This window comes from Erinaceus europaeus, chromosome 4 (genome assembly GCF_950295315.1).
Source record: "Erinaceus europaeus chromosome 4, mEriEur2.1, whole genome shotgun sequence".
Classification (NCBI taxonomy): domain Eukaryota; kingdom Metazoa; phylum Chordata; class Mammalia; order Eulipotyphla; family Erinaceidae; genus Erinaceus; species Erinaceus europaeus.
In genome coordinates, this window is record NC_080165.1 from 119,673,344 (window position 1) to 119,699,545 (window position 26,202).

Here is a 26,202-nt window from a genome sequence, read left to right on the forward strand (position 1 = left end):
CTGGACACAGTCTGAGCTGAAGCATGTTGACGTGGCAATCTTTGCATTGATTAGGTTGTGATTGGCAGATGCAATATTGTTTGATATGGATTGGGAGAGGCATGCGGGAAAGTGGGCCCTATCCTAAGGTTCCAGGACTGGGGGAAATATAGGCTCTATAGTGGAGATGTGAGGTTCCTGCTGTCTTAGGGTTCAAAAAGACAATGGATAGTTAATGTTATCATCACATTATTTGGTAATTGGGTTAACTTTGAAAAGTCCTTTTGTTAGGGTTTGCTGTATAGTACCCAGTGTCTTGTATATAGCTGTGCCATTGGTTGCTTCTGATCTAATTGGTCTAGGCTTTTGAAAGAGTCCACATATCAAATACATAGCCTATATATTAAAAAGACTCAGTCTGTGTTTTAAAAACTTTGAGACAATTAATTTAGGTCTGAACTTCTATGGTAAGGACATGTGTCTTGGATGTGAAATAAAGGCAAAATGCTGATGAGTAAGCACTAATGGAATAGTTAGCATTCCTATTTCCCAGTTTGTGCTTAATCATGAGTTTGGAGTAAGCACAACTTTGTAACCTAATATCAATTGTTCTAATTGCATCTAACTTCTTCTTCTTCTAGCGTTTGCCCGGCTAGGGAGGATCGTCAGTTTCCCCAACGAATGGGTACTCACGAGATGCACCACGGGAAGGTCGATCCAATGCATCCCTGCATCTAACTTAGTTCCTTTAAGTCTACAATGGTTATATCTTAAACCAAACAAGTCCATGAACAAAACCCCCACTTATTTACTATACTGTTTCCCTATACTAGCAACTCCTCTGGACAGTGAAATTGTATCAAGATATAAAAAATAACTCATGAAATTCAAAATTGTGTTATTCAAGACTTGAAAACTTGAGCAAAGGCATGAATCCATTCTTTATGGTTTAAAAAAATTGAAGTCCTTTAAAATACTCTCACAATTTTATAAAATTATAAATGTTCAGTTCTAAGACCCTTGTTTCAATTCCTTTATGTTATGATCAGCACAACTGAATGTATGCATAGGCACATTTTTCCATATTAAAAAAAAGTGAACTGCATGGGGTGAAATTATTAAGAAATACTCACACTGAACCCCAAAAGGACTTGGTTTGATCTGGGGTAACTATGGGGGTGGCAGAAGGGAGGGGAAACAAGGGATTGAGAAATCATGAAAAACTTAACTCCAGCGATTAGTATGGATGGGCTTGCAGGTGAAGTCATACACATGTTTGCATAGAAAAGAAGAAAAATAGATCATGACAGCCCAATTTGAGAAGAAAAAGGATAGCCTCTTGGACCCAGCTCCCACCCCTTTCTTGATGGTCATTTTAGAGTTGGTCTGGGATCCAATGTCAGGAAGATTGGAGGATAGGAGCTCAAGGTCCTGACCTTGCTGTCTCAAGGTGGTGGGAAAAACCTGTCCCCAGCCTCCTCCTTTCTGATCCTGACAAAAATTTAAAAAGCACAATGAAAATAAAAAGGCAGTCATTACCTGGAGGTTGATGAGTAACAAAGATGCTGCATTCTTGATTTGTACTAACAAAACTTTTCCCCTTCATGAAAAATACTAGTGTACAGACTTCTAGTGACACTGGGACACTGAGAAAAAGAGAACCTTTTGTTCGGTTTCAGATGCTGAACAGAAAAGGACATTTTTTTTTCCAATTTCAATATTGTAACATTAAATTGCTTTGTGTCTCTAGTCTATGAAAACTATAATTTATTTTGAAAATTTCAGTTGATTACATTCAAATGTTATTGACTGCTATTACAATCCTTCAATTGTGTCTCAAAGACTTATAGTCAAGTATAAAGTCAAATTTAAAACAAGGACATTGGGGTATATAGGAAGAATGGGTCTTCTGATATGTTGCCCCTTTGTGATATCCCAAAGGTATAACACTTGATTTACAGAACTTATTATGATTTCTGGCATGGGTATGATTTCTACTAATCATTTTTTCCTTCTGTTGTGGGAGGCTGTGGTGCTACAGCCCTCTGAGAGACAGACCCAAGCATCTTTCCCAGAGTGTCTGGTTTATCACAGTAGTTTTCCATGAAGAGTCAGGGGATCCCATGGGTCAGACAAAGAAAATTTTATTTAGCAAAGAAACATAGCTCACACAGACACAAAAAGGTCACTAGAGAATATGGCCATTTGCTAAGTTTCCTTTGGATTTTTATACCAATCTGTCTCATCTGGAATGAATTTTTCTTTGGTGTTTAAATTACCTTACCTTGCTTGCTGGATCTTTTCCTCTAGTATTTTCTTTTCCTGGTTAGGTCACCTCCTCTACATTTCCACCCTCCCTGGGCTGGTTTCTTTTTCCCTTTCCGCTGTGCCCAAGGTTAGTGAAAGCAGTGTTTAAGTGACCAAAACCAGGTCACCATGGCTTTTCTGGAATGGTTTTATTTATTTATTTATTTATCTATGTATTTATTTTTACCAGAGCACTAATCAGCTCTAGCTTATAAAGGTGCAGAGGAATTGAGCCTGGGAACTTCAAAGCCTCAGGCATGGGAGTACCTTTGCATAATCATTGTGTTATCTACCCTTGTCCTCCAGACCTAATTTTCCTCTAACATTTCTATCACTATTAATATATAATAGAAAGGAAATTAAAAAAAGGTTAAGTGGGGGCCAGGTGGTGACGCACCTAGTTAAATGCACACATTATAATTCAAGCCTCTGGTCCCCACCTGCAAAACGAAAGGTTCACGAGTGATGAAGCTGGGCTGCAGGTGTCTCTGTATCTTTCCCTTCCCCTTCTCAATTTCTACCTCTATCTAATAAATAAATATATATATATTTTAAAATGACAAGTGAAAAAATATTCATATTGAAAAAAAATCTATGCAAGTTACATGTTGGTGAATTTACTTGGGGACACAGACCTTTTGTGATGGGAGTGGTAAAAAAAATATATAAACTGTTACTCAATAAAGCTCTAAAGTTAAAGAGAGAGAATTTACCTGAGTTTTAGAGTATTCTGAATACTACAAGGGTATCTCTCTCTCTCCTTAGAAGTATGATATGTGTAATTTAAACAGCAAACATATATGTCATGGATCAGGAACAGGCGTTTACCTTGTGAACCTGAAATGAACTTTAGATCCTTTTTGATTCCCTCCAATATAGATGTGGTTGTCTATACTCCTGCACTTGGTATGAATCACTAAAGGAAACAAACACCCAGGTTCCTCCTTCGCACTCTCCACTGCCCCCTACCCCAACACCCTGCACACACACACATCAACACATAAAATAAAGCAATCATGCTACACTATATATACAACTTTTATTTATGAATCCATATTTCTTAGATTACAGACATTTACATACTGTAGGGTTTTTTTCCCTTCTCCATTATAGATATTTTGGTTGGGTAGAAATCAAGGAAAATGTCTTAGAACTATAGCCATGGAAAATGTTTTACTTAAATACACTCACAGACCAAATTCCTGTATTAGGTTTCAGCATGAAGTATAATTAGCACATTTCGTTTCAAAGTTCAAATGCCAGTCTCTATCACAGATAAGCACTTACCCACAAAAAAAGGGTAGGGCAGCTAATGGAGCTATCTATGGTTAGAAAAGTCAAGGAGAAGTTGAGTTAATAGCCACCCTTCCTAATTCCTGAAAAGGCCTACATATCTATTTAGCCTCTGGAAACTGACCGCCCACTTTCTTCTCCCTAAAGTTTGTATCTTTTCTGATTGGTAAAGTATCTTTAAATCCCACCTAGTTATTTGTTCTGCTGTGAAAGAACTGACTAGGTATAAAATACTTACTCATTTAAGTGTTACTGACCGGAGATAGAAATATAATCAATGATGAAAAGCAAAAAGTATTTATTTTGAAAATAGGGTAAAGGCATCTCCAAATATAACCATGTGAATTTACTATTCAACTTAGGAAAGTGGAGATCAGTCATATGTTTTAAGCTAACGAAGTATAAAAAAAGAGGAGTATCTTTCAAAACAAGAAAAAAATTATAGAGAAACTAAAAAAATGTTTTAAAAAAATCAACAAGGTAGGAACAGATATGCCTTTTTCCTATCAGAACCAGCAGAAAATTTATAGCATAACACTTCCTTTTAGGAGAACAAAGCAAGAAGTGAAATGGTTATACATTATAAGTAGGTCATAGCAACATTTGTAGGATGTCTCAGAATTAATAGTAAATGGAAAAACGTCAAAAATGTATTCACAAGGATACTGGACTGCTCTTTCATTCCTGTCCATCAGAAGACTTCAGGAGAGCTCAGAGTTCTAATTCCTCCTGCAACCCAAATGCTACCACTCCTGACATGTCTCTGCTGAGCTAGTTAAGCAGCATCTAGTGTCTTTGTGCTTTTTTTAAAAAAGATTTTGTTTATTTATTTTCCCTTTTGTTGCCCTTGTTTTATTATTGTAAAACAATAATAAAAAGACAAAGAGGGGGAGAGAAAGACAGACACCTGCAGACCTGCTTCACCGCCTGTGAAGTGACTCCCCTGCAGGTGGGGAGCCGAGGACTCAAACCGGATCCTTAGGCTGGTCCTTGTGCTTTGAGACATGTGTGCTTAACCCACTGTGCTACCACCCAACTCCTGTCTTTGTGCTTTCTAACCCCATTCAAGGCTGCAAATAACACTTAACTACCTATCAGGTATCATTTACACTTCTACTGCCTCCTCTCCTTCCCTAAAACTATAGGGATTTCTTTTAATTGAGGGGATTGTTTTACAGCACAGTCATTGCTACATGAGTATAATTTTGTTATGCACCAGGACCCCACAGTTCTCCTCCAACCTTCCCTCCCCCTCTTTACCTGAAGTCTTTTGCATTGATGCAATACACCATTACTCAACTGTTAAAAACAAGGTTGTTTCCTTTGAGTCATTTTGGATGGAACCAGAAGACATCATGCTATGGGATTTTTTTTTTTTTTTTAGCTTGTTCTTCTTTGCATTCTTGGTGTCTGAGAAAGGTGAGAAGCACCTATTTCTTAAGTTAAGATCTGTTCATATGCTTTAAGCAGAGGCAGTTATGTGTCTGCATATGTTTTAAAGAATATGTAAAAATTAATGAGACACTTCTATAAAGAAGCAGATATCAGTCTGCTTAGTGCAGACAAAAAGGTTGGGTTTTATATAATAAACAAATAGGAAGATTCTGAAAACTGCAGACAACACCCAAGAAACAATTTGTGTTTGTTGTTTAGCTTGCTCATATATTTCATAATTGGAATTGAGAAGTCAATATCCTAGAAGAGTCCAAAGAAAGCATGCTCAATAGCTCCACAAAAAAAGGTCATGGCTCTACCTACCTCAGCAAAGGTTGAATGGGAAGCCTAGGTTTACAGCCAGGCCAGACTATGTGCTGTTAAAGTTTAGCTCCCGTAACTCCTAACCACATCCCAGCCTCTGATAATAAAGCTTTTCCTGCCACTCCAAACACCAGTGTCAGTAGTGACCACCCTGTACATCCTAGTTAGGGACACAGAAGCCCATTAGGGAGCTCAGTTCTTACCCTCCTCAGCAGCTACAAGAATCACCTCACACTTCAAGCTATGAGTAGAGGCTGAATGTGCAGCCTGAATGCCTAGACACACTTGGCAAAAAATAGCACAGGTCTCCTACTGGGGTGATGTCACAGAATGCCAGCTAAAACAGGTTTAATTGTATAACATAATATCTAAAATATTCAGGTTTCAAGTGAAAATTATTCATCACACCAAGAAGCAGGGAAATATTTTTGAATGATAAAAAGATAGCAGATGTTGGAATTACGTGACAAAGATTTTATGTCATTATAAAAATGTCTCATTGAGTAGTTACAAATATGCTTGAAACAAATTTAAAAAGAGTTTCAGTAAGAAATAAGGTTTCCAGAGAGATAAATATCCTCAGTAAATAAATTTAAAAAAGGTAAAAATGGAGTTTTTAGAAATAAAACAACCAATGTATGGGTTCTACATCAGAATAGAATAAACAGAGGAATAAGTGAACTCTTAAAGTTTAAACAACAGAAACTATCCACTCTAAATACAGAACTTTAAAAAGAAAAAAAAAAAAGAACCCTGAAAAAAGTAGAGTCTGGGGTCCTTAAGGACCAAAGCACAAATCAATGTAACTTTTTAAATTATGAAATAACATTCAAATGCAAATTGTAATATTTAAAGGTTTTTTGTGGTCCTGAGGCTAAAACTTCCCATGTGAAGGTCAAATACAGGGTTGTAAAGACAATGTAATAGTTATGCAAAAGACTTTCATGCCTGAGGTTCTGAGGACCCAGGTTCAATCCCCAGTACCACCATAAGCCAAAACTGAGTTTATATATCTATATATCTTTCTCTCTCATTAAAATAAAATAAATTATTAAAAAAAGGTCAAATACAGATCTTTGGTGTATCAGTATCAGATCCAGGGTCCTGGAAAGTGAAAGTGGGTTTTGAAGATTCACAGATTGGAATTAAAAGGCATAATCTATGCAGCAGGGAAATCTGGCTCATTTATCATGATCACTGAGACAATGTGAAGTGATGCTGGAAGGCTTCTTCAAATTTATGGAGCTTCAAAATAAACAAATTACTACAGTAAAGTTCTTCTGGCAGACTGTGTGTGTGTGTGTGTGTGTGTGTGTGCATGCACACACAGGAAAACATTTTTATAATCTCACGGAAAAATGCCACCTGCATGTGTTAACAAGTTCTTGAAAGTTTCACCAAGATACCCTTTTAACAATCTTAACCACTACTTTTAGAGCTGTTTTCAACCTATGTTGAGCTCAACCAGTGAGCTGATGGGATTTTTTTTTTTTTTACAGATGTGAACTATCTTATAACAGGTAGATAGGTTCAAGTCACAGATCTGCTTTCAAAGTTAAAGTTCTTACAGCCATTACATTTGAGAAACCTGATCACAATAAAAAACAACACAGAACTAAAAATGTTCTCTGTGAGCGAGTACACAGAAAACATAAAAATAGAACCTCAGAAGCATTCCATTGCCTTTTTCATTAAATATAAGAGAAATGAAACTTCAGCTTAAAAGGAATCCAAAGTCTTTCAAAATTTTGTGAAAATTCTCCAACATTTAGTATTGCGATGCTAATCGTTAGTTTAGTGTCTGCCGGCTCCATGAAAACTTAATAGTGAAAATGAGATTCAAACTCTGATATCTAGGCAGGGTTCATAGCTACTTTTGTCCTTGAGAGAAGTAGGAGAGAAGTTTTAGATATGGTGTGTCTTTATTTCCCAAACTTGAGCAATGCATATGGTTCTTACACTCGTAACCATGTGTAAGAATCAGTAGGAACACTGTCCTACTGCTATGTTGAGGCCACAAGTTTCCCTGAGAGTGTCACAATCACAGAGGAATTCCCAGTTCAAACTCTGGTCAACAGTTTATAAACAATGCAATAGTGTGAATTGAGGACTATATAAAAATGAAAATTCTTCTGGAAAGGTTTATGGTGTGTTTCTGCAATAAAGAAAAACAATCAGTCTTCTTGGTCTAAAATGGACAAATATGTTTTCAACTTCAAAATATCTGAAATTGGTTCTTTCCTTTCTTGATAGAAGCTGAGTCCAGTTATGTGTTCAACATCTGTGACCCGAGCTCTGTGAAGCTTCAATAACTCTTCAATCCATGATGATAGATGCTTCCTATTCTATAGTGGTGGGATACAAACAAATAAAACAAAAAATCAAAAAAAGAAAATTTACTTCCCCTACAATTCCCCTTCCTCTCCATTGTCGCTATTTTAACCAGTTCTGGCAAATTGGCTCCCAAATGGCAGATGCCACAAAACTTATTAGGCAGAGCCCTCACTCTTAATTACTTTGCTATATAATATATAACACAAATGCCTGCTTGGTCACAGGTATCACATATGGAAACAGGAAAATAGCTTGCAGCAGGTAATTATGTATTACATCAGAGCAAGAAACTTCCTTGGTGTGAGGTTAAAATGTTAACAAAGTAGAAGCATCATAGTATGGTAAAAGAATGTCAAGATTTTAGAAAGGAATATGGGAGTTAGCATTAAGAACTCTGAATTCAAAGGGCTTGGGTGGTGGCACACTCAGTTGAGCACACACATCACCAAAGACCTGAGTTGGAGCCCTGCAGGGGAGGTAGGGGTGGTGAAGGGGAGTCATAAGCAATGAAGCAGGTCTGCAGGTATCTCTCTCCATCTGCCTCTCCCCTCCCAATTTTTATATGTCCTAGATAATTAAAAAAAAAAAAAGGAGCGGGGCAGGTGGTGGTGCACCTGGGTGAGTGCACACATTACAGTGCTCAAAGACCCAGGTTCAAGTCCCTAGTCTCCGCCTAAAGGGGGAAAGCTTTGCAAGTGGTGAAGCAGGGCTGCAGGTATCTCTCTCTCTATCTTCCTCTCTGTCTCCCAATCCCTCTCGATTTCTGGCTGTCTCTATCCAATAAATAAATAAAGATCATTAAAAAATAAAAAATAAATAAAAAGGAAAAAATGGCCACTGGGAGCAGTGGATTCACAGTCCCAATACTGAACTGCAGCAATAACCCTGGAGCCAAAAAAAAGGAAGGGAGGGAGGAAGGGACGAAGGGACAAAGGGAGGGAGGGAGAAAAATCGAAAGAAGGGAAGGAGAGCAGGAAAGAGGAGAAAGAAAGAAAAGAAAATTTGAATTCAAGTCCATGCTTTTACCACAACTCTACCTGGTAAACTGGGGAAAAATTATTTGACATCAGCACCTTAAACTTTGGGGCCACATGTATTCATGGTATATAGTTGGAAATGATACAAACAGACTTTTCACACTGAAGGAGAGCTGATGAATAAAGTCTACCTTCCCAATCACCAACTACCAATACTGGTGCCACATTCAGTCTTTTCCACAGTAATCCTCATTCTGGGTCTAATGGGAACACTCCTTTATCAAAAGAGCTATTTAGCCAGTAGACATTTGTTCCGATTTTCACAAAAATAAGTTAAAATTATATGCAAATGGTCTGCTCTCTCCTGCCAATATTCAACTAATCATCATATCCTACTTTAGGGAAAAAAAATCTCAAGTGTGTGTGTGATAAACCTTCAAATAATCTCTGGTTCAAGTTCAATATTGTCTTCTGGTTGCACTCTCATTCTATCATTTTATTAAGTGCATTTAAGATAGTGGTACAGTAGCTTTTATAATGGTGAAGATGGAAAAAGAACTCATTCATTCATGAAAATATTATTTTAGTCAATGATATGTAAGCATAGTCTGTTGCTGACTTCTTTATTTTGGGAGGAACCCAAATTTTGACAGAATATCTAGAGACGTAAAAGCCATCTTTAATCCACAGGGGCCACATGCCAAATGGTGGTACTGAAAGACAGGAAATGTCTGGATCCCTAATTGGTATTGTTGACATAATGAAAGATAAAAATAAGATGAAATAAAATAATAAATAAATAAGGGAAATACTTGGTATACGGTCAACAGCATCTACTTGGCAGAACTAGATAACTCTAATAGATAGTCCAAGAGAAGATACTGGTATTGTGTAATTAATTCTGAATATTGGGGGAAAGTAACTAAAGAACTATATCCTAGGAAAACAGGTCAATTCACTCTGAAAGTATAGCAGAGAAATAATTAAGAGGAGATACATATTCATTATCTGTAATGAATGATCCATAGAAAGATCATTGGGCCAGGGATGGCAAATGAGTCATTGTAATATACTCCTGGGTCCACAATAATTTGATAATTCTGTGTCCTGAGGACCTGGAAAGTCTGTTGGTATTAAAATATTTGTCTGTACTATTGAATGACTGGGTCAGAAAAAAAAAGGTTGAACGAATGAATGAATGAGTGAGTGAATGATCACAATATGCTGCCTAGTCAAGTTCAGAATGAGCCCAATCCTTTAAGACACAGAATTCCAGATATCTGCTCTCCACTCTATTTGCTAATAACTAGGGTTGTATTATTTTGTATATCTTCAATGGACAAAAAAATGAAAAGAATAGGATCTTGAATAATAAAATAATTCTTTCCAATCACTGGAATAGGAGAATGAGAAAAGATAATAAGGGAAAAGAATAATGTTTGTAATAACATGCTATCTCAAATAAGGATTTCAGCTTCCAGGAAGGGGGAATAAGAGTATAGGACTTTCATGCAAGAGGCCCTGAGTTTAAGCCCTAACATTACATATGCCAGATCAGTGCTCTGATGGGATGCATCGGATCGACCTTCTCGTGGTGCATCCCGTGAGTACCCACTCACTGGGGAAACTGACGATCCTTCCTAGCCGACTGAATCCACATGGATCCCAGTCACTTTCAAAGCCAGCAACAAGCAGCTCCTGACAGCTTTCAACCTGACGCTGTTGACTGGCTACGGAAGAAGGGCAAACGCTAGAAGAAGAAGTGCTCTGATTGCCCTCTGTCTTTTTCTTTCTCTCTCAAGAAATAAATATACCTTTAAAAAACAAAATAGGGAGTTGGGCAGTAGCGCAGCGGGCTAAGCACAAGTGGCGCAAAGACCAGTGTAAGGATGCCAGTTCAAACCTCCGGCTCCCCACTTGCAGGGGAGTCACTTCACAGGTGGTGAAGCAGGTTTGCAGGTGTCTATCTTTCTCTCCTCCTCTCTCCATTTCTCTCTGTCCTATCAAATGACCACTTCAGCAACAACAACAATGATAACTACAACAATAAAACAACAAGGGCAACAAAAGGGAATGAATAAATAAATAAATAAAAATAAAAAATATATATTGGGAATGGGTCGTGGCTCATCTAGTAGAACACACACACTACCACGCACGAAGAGCAAGTGCAAGCTTATGTTCCTCCCTAGAAAGAGGAAGCTGCATAAGTTGTGAAGCAGAGCTGCAGGTGTCTCTTTTTCTATCTCCTCCTTCCCTCTCAATTTTTCTTTTCTCTCTCTAAACAACAAGAAAAAGAAAGTAAGGAAAATGCCTTCCATGAGTGGTGGATTTGTCATTCTTGCCAGTATGCTGAGCCCCAGCAATAAATCTGGTAGCAAGAAAAAAAACATCTAATATTGTCTATCAATAACTTTAAGACTACGAATAGTGCTGACATTTTTGGAATTATAAATCTAGTCTTGAAAAAAAAAAGTAAATCTATAATTCAAATAAACCTAAAGTTTAGTGGCTAAGTGATATGAAGTCACTAAACTTTTACATTTTGATCAGATGTTTCATGTTTTTAACAGATGGGGTAATCTTTAAAGATCTGTTATCTAAGAGAATCAAATTAAAAATCATCTCATTATTTCAAAGTACATATATATTCAAGTTACATTTAAGAGTGTTCGATATAAGACACAGCCATGGGTACTTAGAATTATATTTTCAGGACTTAATACATTTAGCAAAAACTACTTACCGCACAGCTCTCACTGTTATCAATCCTATGAGGCAAAAGGAATGCTAAGGTGTCTAAATTTCCACAGTGTAAGGGAGTCTGGGATTTATTTTTACAACTTGTAAGTACAATGAAGAAGTGAGTTGGAATCGTAATTTCTTGATTGCGGATGAGTTTGCTGTTTCTGTAAAGTATAGCAATATTCACAGTAAGAAAGAAGTACCCATCTTCTTTAGAATGTTTCAAACTAGTATATCTAATATATTACAGCTAATATAAGTCAGTCAAATAATTAAGTGCATTTTAAGAAGTGAGTAATAATTGTAAAAGATTTGGGATACAGAAATATAAACATAATCCAAATAACTTTTTATAGAAAGCTTTGTTACATGATGCAATTTTTGTATTTCTACCATAACAAACTGGAATTGAGATACTATAACAAAAGAAAAATTCTGAACACCTACAGTAAAAATTATCTACAGTGTTATTATTGTGGGCAGACAGTGATTTTAAAATTGACTCATTGGATGTTTTAGACACACATTATACCATGGGAAGCCATGTTACTGTAAATTCTCCTTTGTTTAATCTGTAATTTCTTTCCTCTATCAATAACTTTATCTTCATTTTCAGCATGTACTCGAAAATGTTGCAAGTGACACCACTGCCTTGTCTCTGTTCTCCTATTTCTTTTACTCCTAAAGCTAGGGCTGTATTCATCTTCTAAAAAAATATTTTGTAGTTATTATTGTTTGTGGATAGGACAGAGAGAAATGGAGAGAGCAGGGGAAGACAGAGACGAGGAGAGAAAGATAGACACCTGCAGACCTGCTTCACCGCTTGTGAAGGGACTTCCCTACAGGTGGGGAGCCGGGGGCTCGAACCGGGGTCCTTATGCTGGTCCTTGCACTTTGAGCTGCATGCGCTTAACCCACTGCACTACTGCCAGACTCCCTACATCTTCTAAAATTTAAGGCGGTGGAATCACCATTTTCAAATGTAATCTTATATGGACTACAAGATGATGTAACATTAAAAATACTACAGACTAAACAATCTGTGGGTTGGAAATGTATAATATCCTCTTCTCTATCCATTTTATTATGATCTGTAAATAATGCCTAGTTTTACAAATACCTAGTTTTACAAATTAATGTATTCACAAGTATATGCACATAAAAAGGAATTATAAATCAGTCTTAGAGACTACAGGGAATTATCAGAAAGGACTGAGTCCAGTGAAGTTTTTTTTTTTTTTTTGGCACCATAACAAAATTGCTTCATCTTGTCATTATTGTTATAATAAAGATCATCCAATTTCTAAAATATTCTCTCCCTTTACCTTACAAAAACAACACCACGAGTGCATGTGGTTAGTTCAGCATCTTTCTACAGCTAGAATTGGCTCAAAACTGTGATATTTACCCCAAACCTACATTTATACTGCTGCTTTATGTTACAATTGATGCCTTAATTCAGGATGCCTCTAGTCCCACCAGATGGTTCTTCTTTTAACTGGCAGCCTGCTAATTAGGTAAGTATCTTAATAGTTATCCACAGAGGTGTTTTGTTTGTTTGTTCATGTGTTTTTTAACGATGACCTTATCTTCTTAAGTTAAGGCAAAGTTCATCATTTAAACTGGGATTAAGAATTACTTATCTAAAACAACAAGGGTAACAAAAGGGAATAAATAAACAAATATTTTTTAAAAAAGAATTATCTGTCTGAGAAGAGTAACATCAGTGATCTAAAAAAAAAATCACTAAACAAAGAGCAAAACTGATCAAAATCAGACATTTAAAAGGGCTTACAGAAATGCCATGTAGATAAATGTTGGTATGCTTCTAAATTCTGCTTCTAAGACCCCTTCTATTTCATTGGTTTAATCCCCCCTGCTTAACACTGTATTCTATTTACATAACCACTGTTAACTAAGCACCACCCTGCCTCCAGGGCATTGGTTTAATCCTCACTGTTTTGCACACTTATTCCTTCTCCCCACACCCTATCCTACGTACATCCTCTTCGGACCTGACACTTCTGCCTCAGGATATATAAGGACAGGATTGTGATTAGAGATAGCTTAGATTGCGCTGAGTTCCATATGAATAAAGACTGAACTGCGTACCACTCAGCCATGAGTCCCTGGTCGTCTCTCCTGCCTGTGAAGCTAGCCTGGCAGATAAAAACAAGTAAGAGAGGGAAATATTCTGAGGATTCAGTTGGATGGTAATCATATTTCATACCAAAATTTTAAAGTAAATGAAATATGTCCTTACTGTTTTAGAGTCTCCAAGGAATCATAATGCCCATCATAATCAAAGTCAAACACAGGACCGCTGACAACATTGACACCATTTCTTTCTTCAGCATACTTTGGCAGTAGGGTGCCATGGAAGTAGTGCCATATTACTAAAACAACAAGGAATATATAGTATACTGTTAAAAAAGAAGGAACTGAGATGGAATATAAAGTTTGGCCAGATCAGGTTCCCAGAGATATCTCACCCAATCAGTTAGTGGGTGAGAGTGCCGTTACTTCTCCCAATGAACATATGAACATTAGAAAAAATGACAGGCACCTTGCTGTGCAATCAGCAGTCAGAATAAGTGATAAGTTACCTAGCACTAATGCAGAGGCTTTCAGCTCTGTTATTCAGGAAGACACAGAACCCTACAGAGAATTTGTGGACAGGGTATAAGAAGCTGTCAGTAGATAAGTAGACAATAAAGAAGCAGCCAGAATTTTAATTAAATGACTAGCCTATGAAAATGCAAACCAAGATTGTAAAGGAATTCTTGGGCCACTTAAGGATCTAGATTTAAGTATTTCTCAGATAATAAAAGCATGTACTGAGGAACAGACTCAAACCCATAAAGTACATGTTATTACATTTAATCAGGCCACATATGTGGCAGGTTCAGTACAGCCCATGCAAAACAAGGTTTGTTTTAAATGTAATAATGAGGGCCATTTACAAAAGAATTGCAAAATGAATCTCAAACAGTTTGATTATAAGATATCTAGAGATGACAGATATTTAAAACCTCCCTTAACCAAATGCCCACTCTGTAAAAGAGGCTTTCACTGGGCAATCCACTGTCCATCCATAACTTATGCAGGAGATAATTCTCTGCCAGATAACAATAAGCAGGGCCCTGGCTCTCCAGCCCACAAAGCTGGATGACTCTGAAGGATAGTCACTACAGGCATGAATCTTAATAGATTGCTTAACTGTGTAACTTATGTCTTTAACCTTCTAGTCTCTCTATGAAGAAGTGATTTATTTGAATATGAAGTATGTATATATGTATTGACTCAAGTTTATCCTAAAGCCATTGGTGATTGTAGTATGCTACTGTACACACCTATGTCTTTTAACCAAAAGTGAAAGAATAGAAACTGTATCCACCAGTTTTTTGCTGTCCTCTCCCCATAACTTTTACTGCTGTTTCGTTGCTGTGCTCTACTTAACCTCTCTAGTTCTAGCACATTCTAGAATTATTGGTACCATGCAGGACATATACTGACTAGCTATTAATTCCCAGTCCTTCTCTTACCAAAGTGCTAAGCTCTAGTTATATAATTAAATATTTCTCTGATATAGCACAAGCCATTGTTTCTTTATGCCTAGACTAGTGTGATTCCTCCCTTTATGGGTGTTTATCTCAGTATCTTTTTTTAATGTTGATTCTGAAAAATGGATGTTTCACACATCCCTCAGTTTGCTAAACTGAAATTTATTCCTATCTCTGTGGACACTGTTACAGGCTTTATATATGCCACCTGTTGCACAGAAAGCAAGCCATGTTCGTGAACACTATCTCTGCCTTTGCTGCTGAAGTATTCCTTATTAGATTGACTATGACCCTAAATATGTTTCTAGACTAAGGCTTACTTCTTCTAAACATGCATTTTGCATGCCTTACTACCCCATTAGATAAGTAATTGTAGAATGCCATATGTACCTTTAAAGGGTTATTTCTCAGACATGAACAGAATACAAGGAACTTTATATATTTTAAATTTTGTACTGCATAATTCTTATCAGACAGCTGCTAAGCATTGCCTTTCTCCACAGAGCTACTCCTTCTCCAGCAGATGCCTCATGATTTGTCTAGTCTTTGTGATTAAAATCAATAAAATTAAAATCATTAAAATCATTGCACCCGCACTGTGGGGGGTGAAGGCAGAGTTTACAGGGGTAACCCTAGAATCACTGAAGATTTGCTTATTTCTCCTATGCTCATACTGACTGTACGCCTTGTCCATGTCTATAATCAGAAGTGGGGAATTGCTGTGACCTCAACAGGAGTTTGGTAGTATTAGCATACGAATGACGTCAGCCAGAGGCAGACACAGAGAAGGGAAGGTATAAAGTATGGAACTTGGAGCAGGTGGCTCTTTTTGGCTGCTGCTTCTTCTCCTGGTCAGAAGCATCTTGATGGAGGTGCGCCAGGTATCTGCCATGGCTACTTCTCCTGGGAACTAAACACGTGACTCTGCTAGCTGGTAAACTTTTAGACCCCTCTACAGCCATGAACAACCTTTACCAGAACCGATAATTGTTTATCTTATGGGACTAAACTTTTGATAACTATACTCAGACTTTATGGACCTAGTGTACTGTTAACCCTTGATAATAAGTGCTTATTTTGCCTTTTACCTGTTTCACCTTAATAAACCTTGTGTTGTTTAAACCAAAAAAAAAAGCACCAAATAGTTATTTGAAATAACTCAATGTCATGATTCAAACTTAGCATTTATAATTAATTAGAAATAAAATCAAGTTTGGCCTTCTGCCTAAGGATCAGATCAAAAGTCTATGTTTGGGTTTGGCCTTTGGAAGGACTCATAGGAAAAAGCTGAATCACTTCCGTTTCAAATATTCCTGAACATGGGCATAAGCATCAGCATGAACTTGTGATTGTATATCATTACTTAGTATAAAAAAAAATGACCAACACAAAAAAGGCAGGCTATTCATATTTATTGATAATATTAGACTAATTCTACTGATATATTCATAGATATTCTAGATAAAAAGAAAATTTACTTATATGCTCTATATTTTATAAATGCATATATTACTTTAAATATAAATGCATATTTATTTGTCAGAGCCAAGTGCTGTAATAATTATAATGATGTAAAAGGTAATGGTTTTTAGAATTAAAAAAATTATCAGGTTTTTTGAAATTGTTAGTTTAAGAGACTGTGTCAACTAGATAAATTCAGGACCAGAATTACAAGGTTTTTGCCCTAAAGTTTATAAACATTTAAATCTGATACAGAAGAATATCAGAATTCTAATAATGATAATTTTATATACTTATATTCTAAAAGTAAACACTTCAAAAATTTTCATATTTAGCTATTTAATTTTGAATACTAGGGTTAGTACATAAATTATACCTATTATTACAGAAATTCATTGCAATTATAAGATAGGGGATTAGTTCATTTTTTTACCTTGAAAACTCTGGTACATTGGCACTATGTTACTAGTAATCAGTGCTTCAGAATATATTAGACTTAAAGCTTTATTTAGTCCTACAAAAAAAAAAAAAGACATTTTTTTTCATTTTTCACAAGTAACACTAGAAATTAAAATTTTCTTATAATTTCATGAAGCCATTTAAAAAAAAATGAGCTGAGTAGCATGTAAAACTTTGCCCAGGTACTGTGTTAAGGAACAAATGCAGAGTATTTTATCAAAATCCTTTTTAAAAAGTAAGATATTTAGACTTTTTAAAAAAAGATATATGTATCGAGGAATAAAACTTCACTATGAGCCCCAAACTAAACATAATGAAATATTCCTTTATTTACCATTTCTGCTAAAGTGTACTGCATTGCTATTCTTATTTTCTTAAACTCTTTCACAGTGAAAAGGAAAAAGAAAACATCTGGCTTCAAAATAGCATTTACTATCCAGAAAAAACATCACAGGATGTCTGCTTCAAAATGCAAGACAAGGTTTCTTTGTATGAACTTGCAGCTTGGATCTCGTCTATTTTTATAAGGTGGTAGCCAAGTTCTGATTTCAGGTACTTACTCTGGGGACAAGACTGGGTCTGCAGAATATTTGAGTACTTGGAGCTTTCTGACTTTTGCTTTTTTAAAGCTGGCTTCAAATGTTTTATTACCATACAAATGTGCCATAAAAAAAAAACATAGTTTCCAAAAGTCAATTTCAAAGGCTTTTGATCAATGAAAGAACAAGTAAGTGGTTAAGACTCTTACCTTTGTTTTGACAAACTACTTTTTTTTTTTTTGCCTCCAGGATTATTGCTGGGGCTTTGTGCCTGCATTTTGAACCCACTGCTCCTGGAAGCTATTTTCCCCATTTTGTTGCCCTTGTTATTGTTACTGCTGTCATTGTTGTTTGATAGGACAGAGAGAAATCAAGAGAGGAGAGGAAGATAAAGAGGGGGAGAGAAAGATACCTGCAGACCTGCTTCACTGCTTGTGAAGTGACCCCCTTGCAGGTGGAGAGCCAAGGGCTGGAAATGGGACCATTAAGCCAGTTCTTGTGCTTTGTTTGCACCATGTGCACTTAACCCGCTGCATCACCACCCAGTTCCAGACAAATTATTTTTCATTAGACTACAAAGTGATATTTTTCTTTAAGAACAATGTTGCAAGCTTTTAACCTGAGTTTTCTCAAATTGTTTAAAGGAAATGCAGAAACATGCAGATATTGTATCATGATTACATTAAATCTACCACTCCCCAAACAATATAATGACCCCAAATTCATTTGTTGATACCTTAAAACTTTTATGAAGAGTTATATTTCTCAACTGCAGTTTTCATTAATAACAAGGTGGTCTGCATCTCCCCTTATTGTAGTAAGATTTACAAATGAGAAAGAAAAGGGAAAGGAAGGAAATAAATGGACATGAGAATAAGATAGAAATAAACTTAGAACCTACCTGGTGGATAGAGGAACCCATAACTGTGTTTGGCATTGTTTCTATAAAATGAACATTTATGGAGAGGGCTGAGAGAAATTCGAGGATCCTGGTAAAGACAGTTGGGAATGTTTTCTGCAGAAAAACTGTCCTAAAGAACAAAAAAGAAAAAGATCAACAGGCATCAGACATAAGGAGATTGCTTCACAAACAGTTAGACTTGAAATACTTATAAAAATTTTCATGCTCTGAGAGTCTGGCAGTAGCACAGCGGGTTAAGTGCACATGGTGCGAAGCACAAGGACCAGCTTAAGAATCCCGGTTTGAGCCCCGGGCTCCCCACCTGCAGGGGAATTACTTCTCAGGCTGTAAAGCAGCTCTGCAGGTGTCTGTCTTTCTCTCCCCCTCTCTGTCTTCCCTTCCTCTCTCCATTTCTCTCTGTCCTGTCTAACAACAGTGATATCAATAACAATAATAATAACTACAACAATAAAAAATAACAAGGGCAACAAATGGAAAATAAATAAATATTAAAAAAAATTATCATGCTCCTGCTGACTCTTCATTTTTTCACCATCTTCCTATTTTTTTCTAAATGTTTAACTCTTTTTCTAACTAAAGTATAAAATTTCTTTACAATACTGTTTATTAATCTATTAATCATTTGCCATATATGTCCAATTATCTTCCTACCATGTAGTGCTACTTTTGTTTATACTATTTTAACTTACTCAACTTTAAACATTTACATAGTGAATGGCTATTTAAGATACCTAAATCCATCTTCTACATACAAGTAAACAGACTATAGCTAGGGAGGGAAGAAAAAAGTCACTGAGTAGTGAATACAATATAAAGAAATAGTAAACATGGAATTTACGCAGTTTTGACTATATAAGTAAACTGAAAAATGAAACAGGATCCATAAGAAAACTAATAAGACATTATCTAGAATGTCACATATTACAAAGTTAAAGGTAAAAAGTATTTGAAGTATTTGACATGGTCTTCACAATTTTTGGAAGCAAAATTTAAGGCAGAAATCATGCATATATGTTAAAGTATATATACATATATGTATATATCATATATATTTCAATACAGAAATAACATGCAGTACTATTGTTGGAAAAAAAAATCAATGAGTATTGGATTATATTTTTATTTTTAAAATTTCAAATACAGATTTAAAACATTATATTGATTTAAGTATATAGCACTGTAATTCAGTGTCTATACAGCATGTTACTTTATGGTCCCCACCAACAGTCTGATTTCCACGCACTACCTTTCATGTTACTTCCATTACCCAAATGCCCACCTTCACCCCCTTTTTCCTTTAGTGATCATGATTTTTTGTTTTCATAACCCAAGAGATTTTGTTTTTCTTTGCTTGCTTGTTTGTAAGTTTCAGATGTGTAAATTTACATTTTGACATCTGTGTATAGTTTCCATTCACCAACACATAACAGTTTAATTTTTCCAATGGTTTCATAGATTCAACCAAGTATGCTCAAGTATCTTCTCTATCCTCACAGTTTATCAGATTCACTTTCATTTTCTAAAAACCTGGTAAATCTACTTTAAAACTTCAAATGCATTTAAAATCCAAACATCATCTTCAACCCCTGTTCGCCATTCAAGGCCTTTCTCTATCATTTCTTTATTCCACCCCATGAAGAAGGAACTGCAGTCTTTTTGTTTTTCTTTTTTTTTTCACCATGGTTATTAGTGGGGATCAGTGACTCCACTATTCTCTGTGGCCATTTCTTCTTTTTCTTCTGAGAGGAGAGGGGAGGGGAGGGGAAGGGAGGAGAGGGGAGGAGGTAAAGAAGGAGGGGGCGGGGAGGAGGGGAGAGAAAGGAGGAAGAAGAAAAGTTCCTGCAGGTGGGGACTGGGGCATTAACCTGGGTCCTTGTGCAGAGTAGTATATATGGTCTACCAAGTGCAACAGTCTGTCCTTTCTCCACCCCTTTCAAATACCAACTCTTCATCTGCACTACTCCAGAGTTTAGGTTTATGATTAATCAACAACGTGCTTGGCTTTATATGTTAACTCTCTTTTCAGCCACCAGGTTCCAGATGCTAGCATGATGCCAGCCAGACTTCCCTGGACAGACAACCCCACCAATATGTCCTGGAGCTCTGATTATCCAGAAACCCACCCCAGTAGGGAAAGAGAGAGACAGGCTGGGAATATGGATTGACCTGTCAACACCCGTGTTCAGCAGGGAAGCAATTACAGAAGGCAGACCTTCCACCTTCTGCATCCCACAATGACCTTGGGTCCATACTCCCAGAGGGTTAAAGAATAGGAAAGCTATCAAGGGAGGGGATGGGATATGGAGTTTTGGTGGTGGGAATTGTGTGAAGTTGTACTCCTCTTATCCTATGGTTTTGTCAGTGTTTCCTTTTTATAAAAAAAAAAAAAATCCTAATTCCTTTGGTTTGGGTGATGAACAGGACCATGGTCTTTTCCTGGCTTGGGGGGGTGGGTGGGCTGTATCCTATAGATGGTGTATGTAGGAAATTTATTGAATTTTTGTTGGTCATTACACCAGGTCCCCTGCATTGCTTGATGCTGTGGTCTATTTACATAATCATTGTTTTGCCTGAGACACGCCCTGCCTGCAGGGCATTGGTTTAATTCCCCACTAGTTAGATGGAAGCTTGCTACCTTCCAGCTCGTTTCTTCTCTCCACCCCCTCTCCTAGCCATTTCCTTTTCCGACCTGCCACTTCCATTTCAAATATATAAATGTGTTTTCTCTGATCAATAAAGGCACTGCATTATGTTCTCGCTCAGCCACAAGTTCCAGAGTCTCTCTCTTTGGCGACAGTAGCCCGGCAGATTTTAATGGCTTTTTTCATCAGTGAAGACCCTTTAAAACTTGGGAAGCTAAGGAAAAAAATTTGTACTCCCCAGTTGTCTTTTTAAAGATGGATAATAACAACTGACTTGAAATTGATTGCAAGAAATTATATGTGACAACCATAAAATGTTAAGACTAAAAAAGTAAAAGGGCAAGGCAGAGTCTTTACTACATATCCTTAATAGAATAAATCTGCTTTGAATCATAATCATAAAGCCAGTCAGTGACAGAGCTGGAACCTAAATTTTCTGACTCTTACTTCACTAAGTTTCTACTTTGGGAACTGATTGACTATAGGCTCATGAGTAACAGTTATAAAATACACTTTCAATGTTTCCTTAATGATAATTTGACACAAATACACATAGCTAACAAGGTGACAAATACTTGCAGTTTTGTCAATGGTGTAGGATGTCCAAAGGGGCATGAGAATGTCATGGCTATATGCACTGACAAACTGCTGCTGGTATAGAAGACAGAGAGTGTTATTCTTCTGGAGATTTCTGGGTCTTCCATAGGGCAAAGCATCACGCTCAATGATCTTCTCTTGGGCTACAGAGGGGAAATAAAGTCACCATTTATATTTAATTAGTATATGTTAGACTATATTACATAAGGACACACTGACTTAACTCTGCTTAATCCTATTGAAAAAAAAATATATATATATATCTTTAACAGTAAGGAAAGTAAGAACTTAACCAAAACAATTAAGAACACAAAAATGATTTATTGTAGTTTTCACTGATAAAGACTCTTGAGAGAACTGTATTATCAAAATATCACATTGTGAAATTGCTAGAAATCTCAACAATTAGGGACTTAAAAATTGTATCACTGACACTCTTTAACATTGTTTTAATTACTTATTCTCTAGAATACACTCCAAAATGTTTTCTGGATGATGTATTTAGAAATTAAAAGTACAGAACTGAAAATATGAGATTAAACTAGATGAAACAGTAATAGCATTTGCCATTTTTACAAAGTGACAAGTACTCAGCAGAGTTCCCTATTTATAGTGTCTAGTTCTTAAATATGAGGTCAGTTGGGTTATGCACTCATTACAGGTGAGGAAACAGCAGTCTAATAGGGAAGGAAAAGATTTTCCATGGATAGAAACTTCTGAAGCTCATGTTTAAACCCAAATCTACTCAATTTTAAATGTCATTCCTTGACACAACACTTTACTACCTGAGATTGCAAACATCTCTCTAATCAAACATGTATAAGTATTTTATATAAACAAGTCAGAATTCACTTTTTTATTCCAGGTGGAAAAAACTGACAAGCAACTTAAGTCTCAGAGATTGTATCAAAGTGATAAAAACATCTATTATGTGAATTAAAAATTCCATCAGGTAGCTACATAGTCTTAATTTTTACTAAAAAAATTACAGAGAAATAACTTCCAATAAATAAATTTGCACTTAACTATAATTAAATAATAATCAACTGAGACACAAAGTTAAATTGTATTTACAACCTGAAAGTCTATAAAAGCTTTAAAAAATTTTAAATACCTCCATTGTGTTCACAGAGTAATTTAGCTCCCACTAAACATATTAAACATTGTTCACATTATGAAAACCTCTTCTTTCCTCATTATTAATGGTCTAGACTATCCAGTAAAGAAATATGTTTCATCAATAGGTCCCTCATTAAGTCCTTAATTTTACTAGTTATTTTCAAATAATGTCCCAACACCAATACATTTATGTCTCACACTGTTGTGGACACACACACACACACACACACACACACACACACACACACACACATATACACACACACAAAAACAAACAAACAAAAAAAACACCCCTGAATTTACATTATAAACTCAAAAGAAACATGCCTTACCTTCTACCATAGATAGATTCAAGTCTGTCTGGAAATCCACAGCTGGTAAAATCTAGAAAGTTAATATAATTTTTAAATATTGAAAGAATAGTTTTGATTTTCCAACTATAAAGTCTATAGCCTAACTATGTCACTGTAGAGCGAATATAACATTTAAAACCATCTTGTGTAAGTGAAAGTTATTTTTTGATGACTAAAAGGACAAGATGATAGCTGTAAAAAAGGCAAAACTGTGATAAGTACACGATAAATTTAAATAAAAATAATAATGTAATTGCTTTATAATTCTAAGCTCTATTTAGTTTTATTAGTGAACCTTAAATTAAATGGAAAGTATAAATTCAACCATTTCCTGAAAATGTCTTTATGGATACTCTCAACTTCTTTCATAATATTTGTTCAAATATTTCCATTTCTTACAAGTATATATTAAGAAAAAAAAGGAGCAGTGTTATATATTAACCTCATGCCATAAATGATATTTCCTCTCTGAATTTAAAATAGGTTGTGATGTAGTCTACAGAGGGAATATTGCGGTTAATTTATAATCATGATCTCATTGTTAGGATAAGAATATGGATTATCATTCAATATATCCCAGGGCAAATCGTAGTACCAAAGGTTTAAAAGTAGAAGTAGTGAGTCTTAGACACAGCACAGTGATTATGCAAAAGGTTTCTATGGGGGCTCTGAGGTCCCAGGTTTAATCCCCAGCACCACCATAAACCAGAGCTGAGAAGTACATGGGTTAAAAAAAAAAAAAAAAAAAGTAGTAGTAGTAATGTAAAAACCAAGAGTAAAAGATTCACATGTACCACTAGAACTACAAATAAATATGCTTACTCTCACACATAAATTTCAATTTGATTACTAAGTAATTATATTTAGAAGGTAAAATAAGCAATACACACTAATCTAAGCTGGGCAACACTTACAGAGTCGTCACATGAACAGCCAAGGTCATCTCTGGGGGTGCTTGTCAATGGGCACCGTACCAAGGATCGGGTTTCTTTGGGATGCTTCGGAGTGTAAACGGGATCCTTTAGAAGGTGGTTAAGACTTCCATGAGTTCCATTATTAGGAGCTGGTGTTAAATTCAGCAAATCTGCATAGTTATAGAATGGTAGCAAGTTACTTAGAAGCTTCTAAATCAGCCAGGTGGCAAACTTATACTTTATAAACCAATTTAAAAAATTTTATTGGGGGATTAATGGTTAATGGTCAACAGTAAAATACAGTAGTTTGTACATGTGTAACATTTCTCAGTTTTCCACATAACAGTTCAACCACCTCTAGGTCCTTCTCTGCCATCATGGTCCAGGAACTGAACCCTCCCCACCACCCCAGAGTCTTTTACTTTGTTGCAATACACCAAACCCAATTCAAGTTCTGCTTTGTGTTTTCTTATTTTTCAACTTCATTTATTATTATTATTTTTAGTGATTTAATAATGATTGGCAAGATTGTGGGATAAAAGGGGTACAATTCCATACAATCCCCATCACTAGAGTGTCCTATCCTATCCCCCTCCATTAGAAGGTTCCCTGCTCTTTTCTTTTTCTTCTCCTTCTTCTCCTTCTTCTCCTTCTTCTCCTTCTTCTCCTTCTTCTCCTTCTCCTCCTCCTCCTCCTCCTCCTCCTCCTCCTCCTTCTCCTTCTTTTTTTTTTCTTTGCCTCCAAGGTTATGGCTAGGGCTTAGTGCCTGCAACATGAATCTACAGCTCCTGGGTGCTTTTTTATTTTTTTTTCTTTCATATTATTGGGTAAGACAGAGAGAAACTGAGAGTGGAAGGGAAGATAGAGAGGGTGAGAGAAAGATACCTGCAGACCTGCTTCACCTCTTGTGAAGCGACCCCCCCCTACTGGTGGAGAGCAGAAAGCTCGAATCCAGATCCTTGTGCATCATACTATGTGCGCTTAACCTGGTATACTACCACCCAGCCCCCAGAAGATTCCCATTATTTATCTCTCTGGGAGTATGAACCAAATATCTTTATGAGGTGCAGAAAGTGGGAGATTAGACTTCTTTAATTGCTTCTCTACTGGACATGGGCATTGACAAGTCAATCAAACCAATTTTTTATTTAAAATATTTCTTATTCTATCTAAAGTAAAATAAAAAATCCCACATGGTGTCAATGCTTAAACCTTGGCAGTGAGGTGTCTCCACAGTCTGACTATTCTTTTTGTTTGTTTCTTTTTAAGTAGCAGCAAAGACACAGGGACAGGAGGGGAGAAAGAAAAAGAAACATTGAAGTTTCCTTCCATGTCATAGGGGCTAGTCTCAAGCCTGGGTCACACACATGACAAAAGAGGACACTATCTAAGTGAGCAGTTTTGCTGGCCCTTAACTATTACATTCTTTGTGACAATACTGATATGTACGCTGTACTAATCTAAAAAATGTCTAATTTTTTTTTGTTGTGGTTGCCAGGTCTTCACTGGGTTGACTTTTTCAGAGAGAGAATGAGAGAGAGAAAGAGAGACAGAGACATCGAGAGAAAGGGATAGAGGGAGAGACACTGACAAAGGGGAGAAAAGAAAAGACACCACAGCACTAAAAAGTCTCTTAGTACAATGGGGACCAAGCTTGAATTTGCATCACATGTATGGTTTCAAAGTAGACACCCTCTCAGGTAAGCTATCTCACTTAAAATTTACCTATTACCTATTAAAATTTACCTATCATCTGTAAAATTTACCTATTATGACTTAAAGGCTTGCCTATTACTGAATTAGTATGGTTTTCTTGACCCTCAAAACTATTTACTAAGTTATCATCAATATTTAGTAGATGAGTAATCAGAGTACTTCATTCAGGATCTCAAAGTTGATCTCAGATTCAAAACTAGCTTTGCTCGATTCTGTGACTAAAGCTACTGATAATTATAATGTTGGCAAACACTTAAATCATAAAGCACTGACAATATATATCCAACAAAACTTCCAGTGCTTTAGGACATATTAACTAATTTCAGTAAATAGTTGTCTACTAAGAGAATTATACTTAGGATGTATGTTAGGTTTTGCAAATGCTCAGTATTATTATCATCAGAAAAAGGAAATAATAGTCAAAACAAAACACTCAGCCACAAAAATACTAATTACGAAGTTACAGACTAAACAAAGAATATACTAAGGTATCCTCTATTTCTACAACCTTGATATTGACATCT

At 36.2% G+C, this 26,202-nt stretch overlaps 1 protein-coding gene across 1 annotated transcript in view; it reads right to left on the reverse strand.

Annotated features, from left to right (window-relative positions):
• Positions 1-4,200: 4,200 nt before the first annotated feature.
• Positions 4,201-26,202, reverse strand: part of ENPP1 (ectonucleotide pyrophosphatase/phosphodiesterase 1) — an 88,167-nt gene continuing 66,165 nt past the window's right edge. Inside the window, exons 18-25 of the mRNA XM_060190444.1 lie at positions 23,963-24,132; positions 23,028-23,079; positions 21,559-21,719; positions 18,317-18,446; positions 16,851-16,931; positions 13,657-13,789; positions 11,395-11,557; positions 4,201-7,682 (exon numbers count right to left, since the gene is read on the reverse strand). Of these exons, the coding sequence (XP_060046427.1) occupies positions 7,512-7,682; positions 11,395-11,557; positions 13,657-13,789; positions 16,851-16,931; positions 18,317-18,446; positions 21,559-21,719; positions 23,028-23,079; positions 23,963-24,132 (1,061 nt within the window). The 3' untranslated portion in view covers positions 4,201-7,511. The remainder of the gene's footprint in view (positions 7,683-11,394; positions 11,558-13,656; positions 13,790-16,850; positions 16,932-18,316; positions 18,447-21,558; positions 21,720-23,027; positions 23,080-23,962; positions 24,133-26,202) is intronic.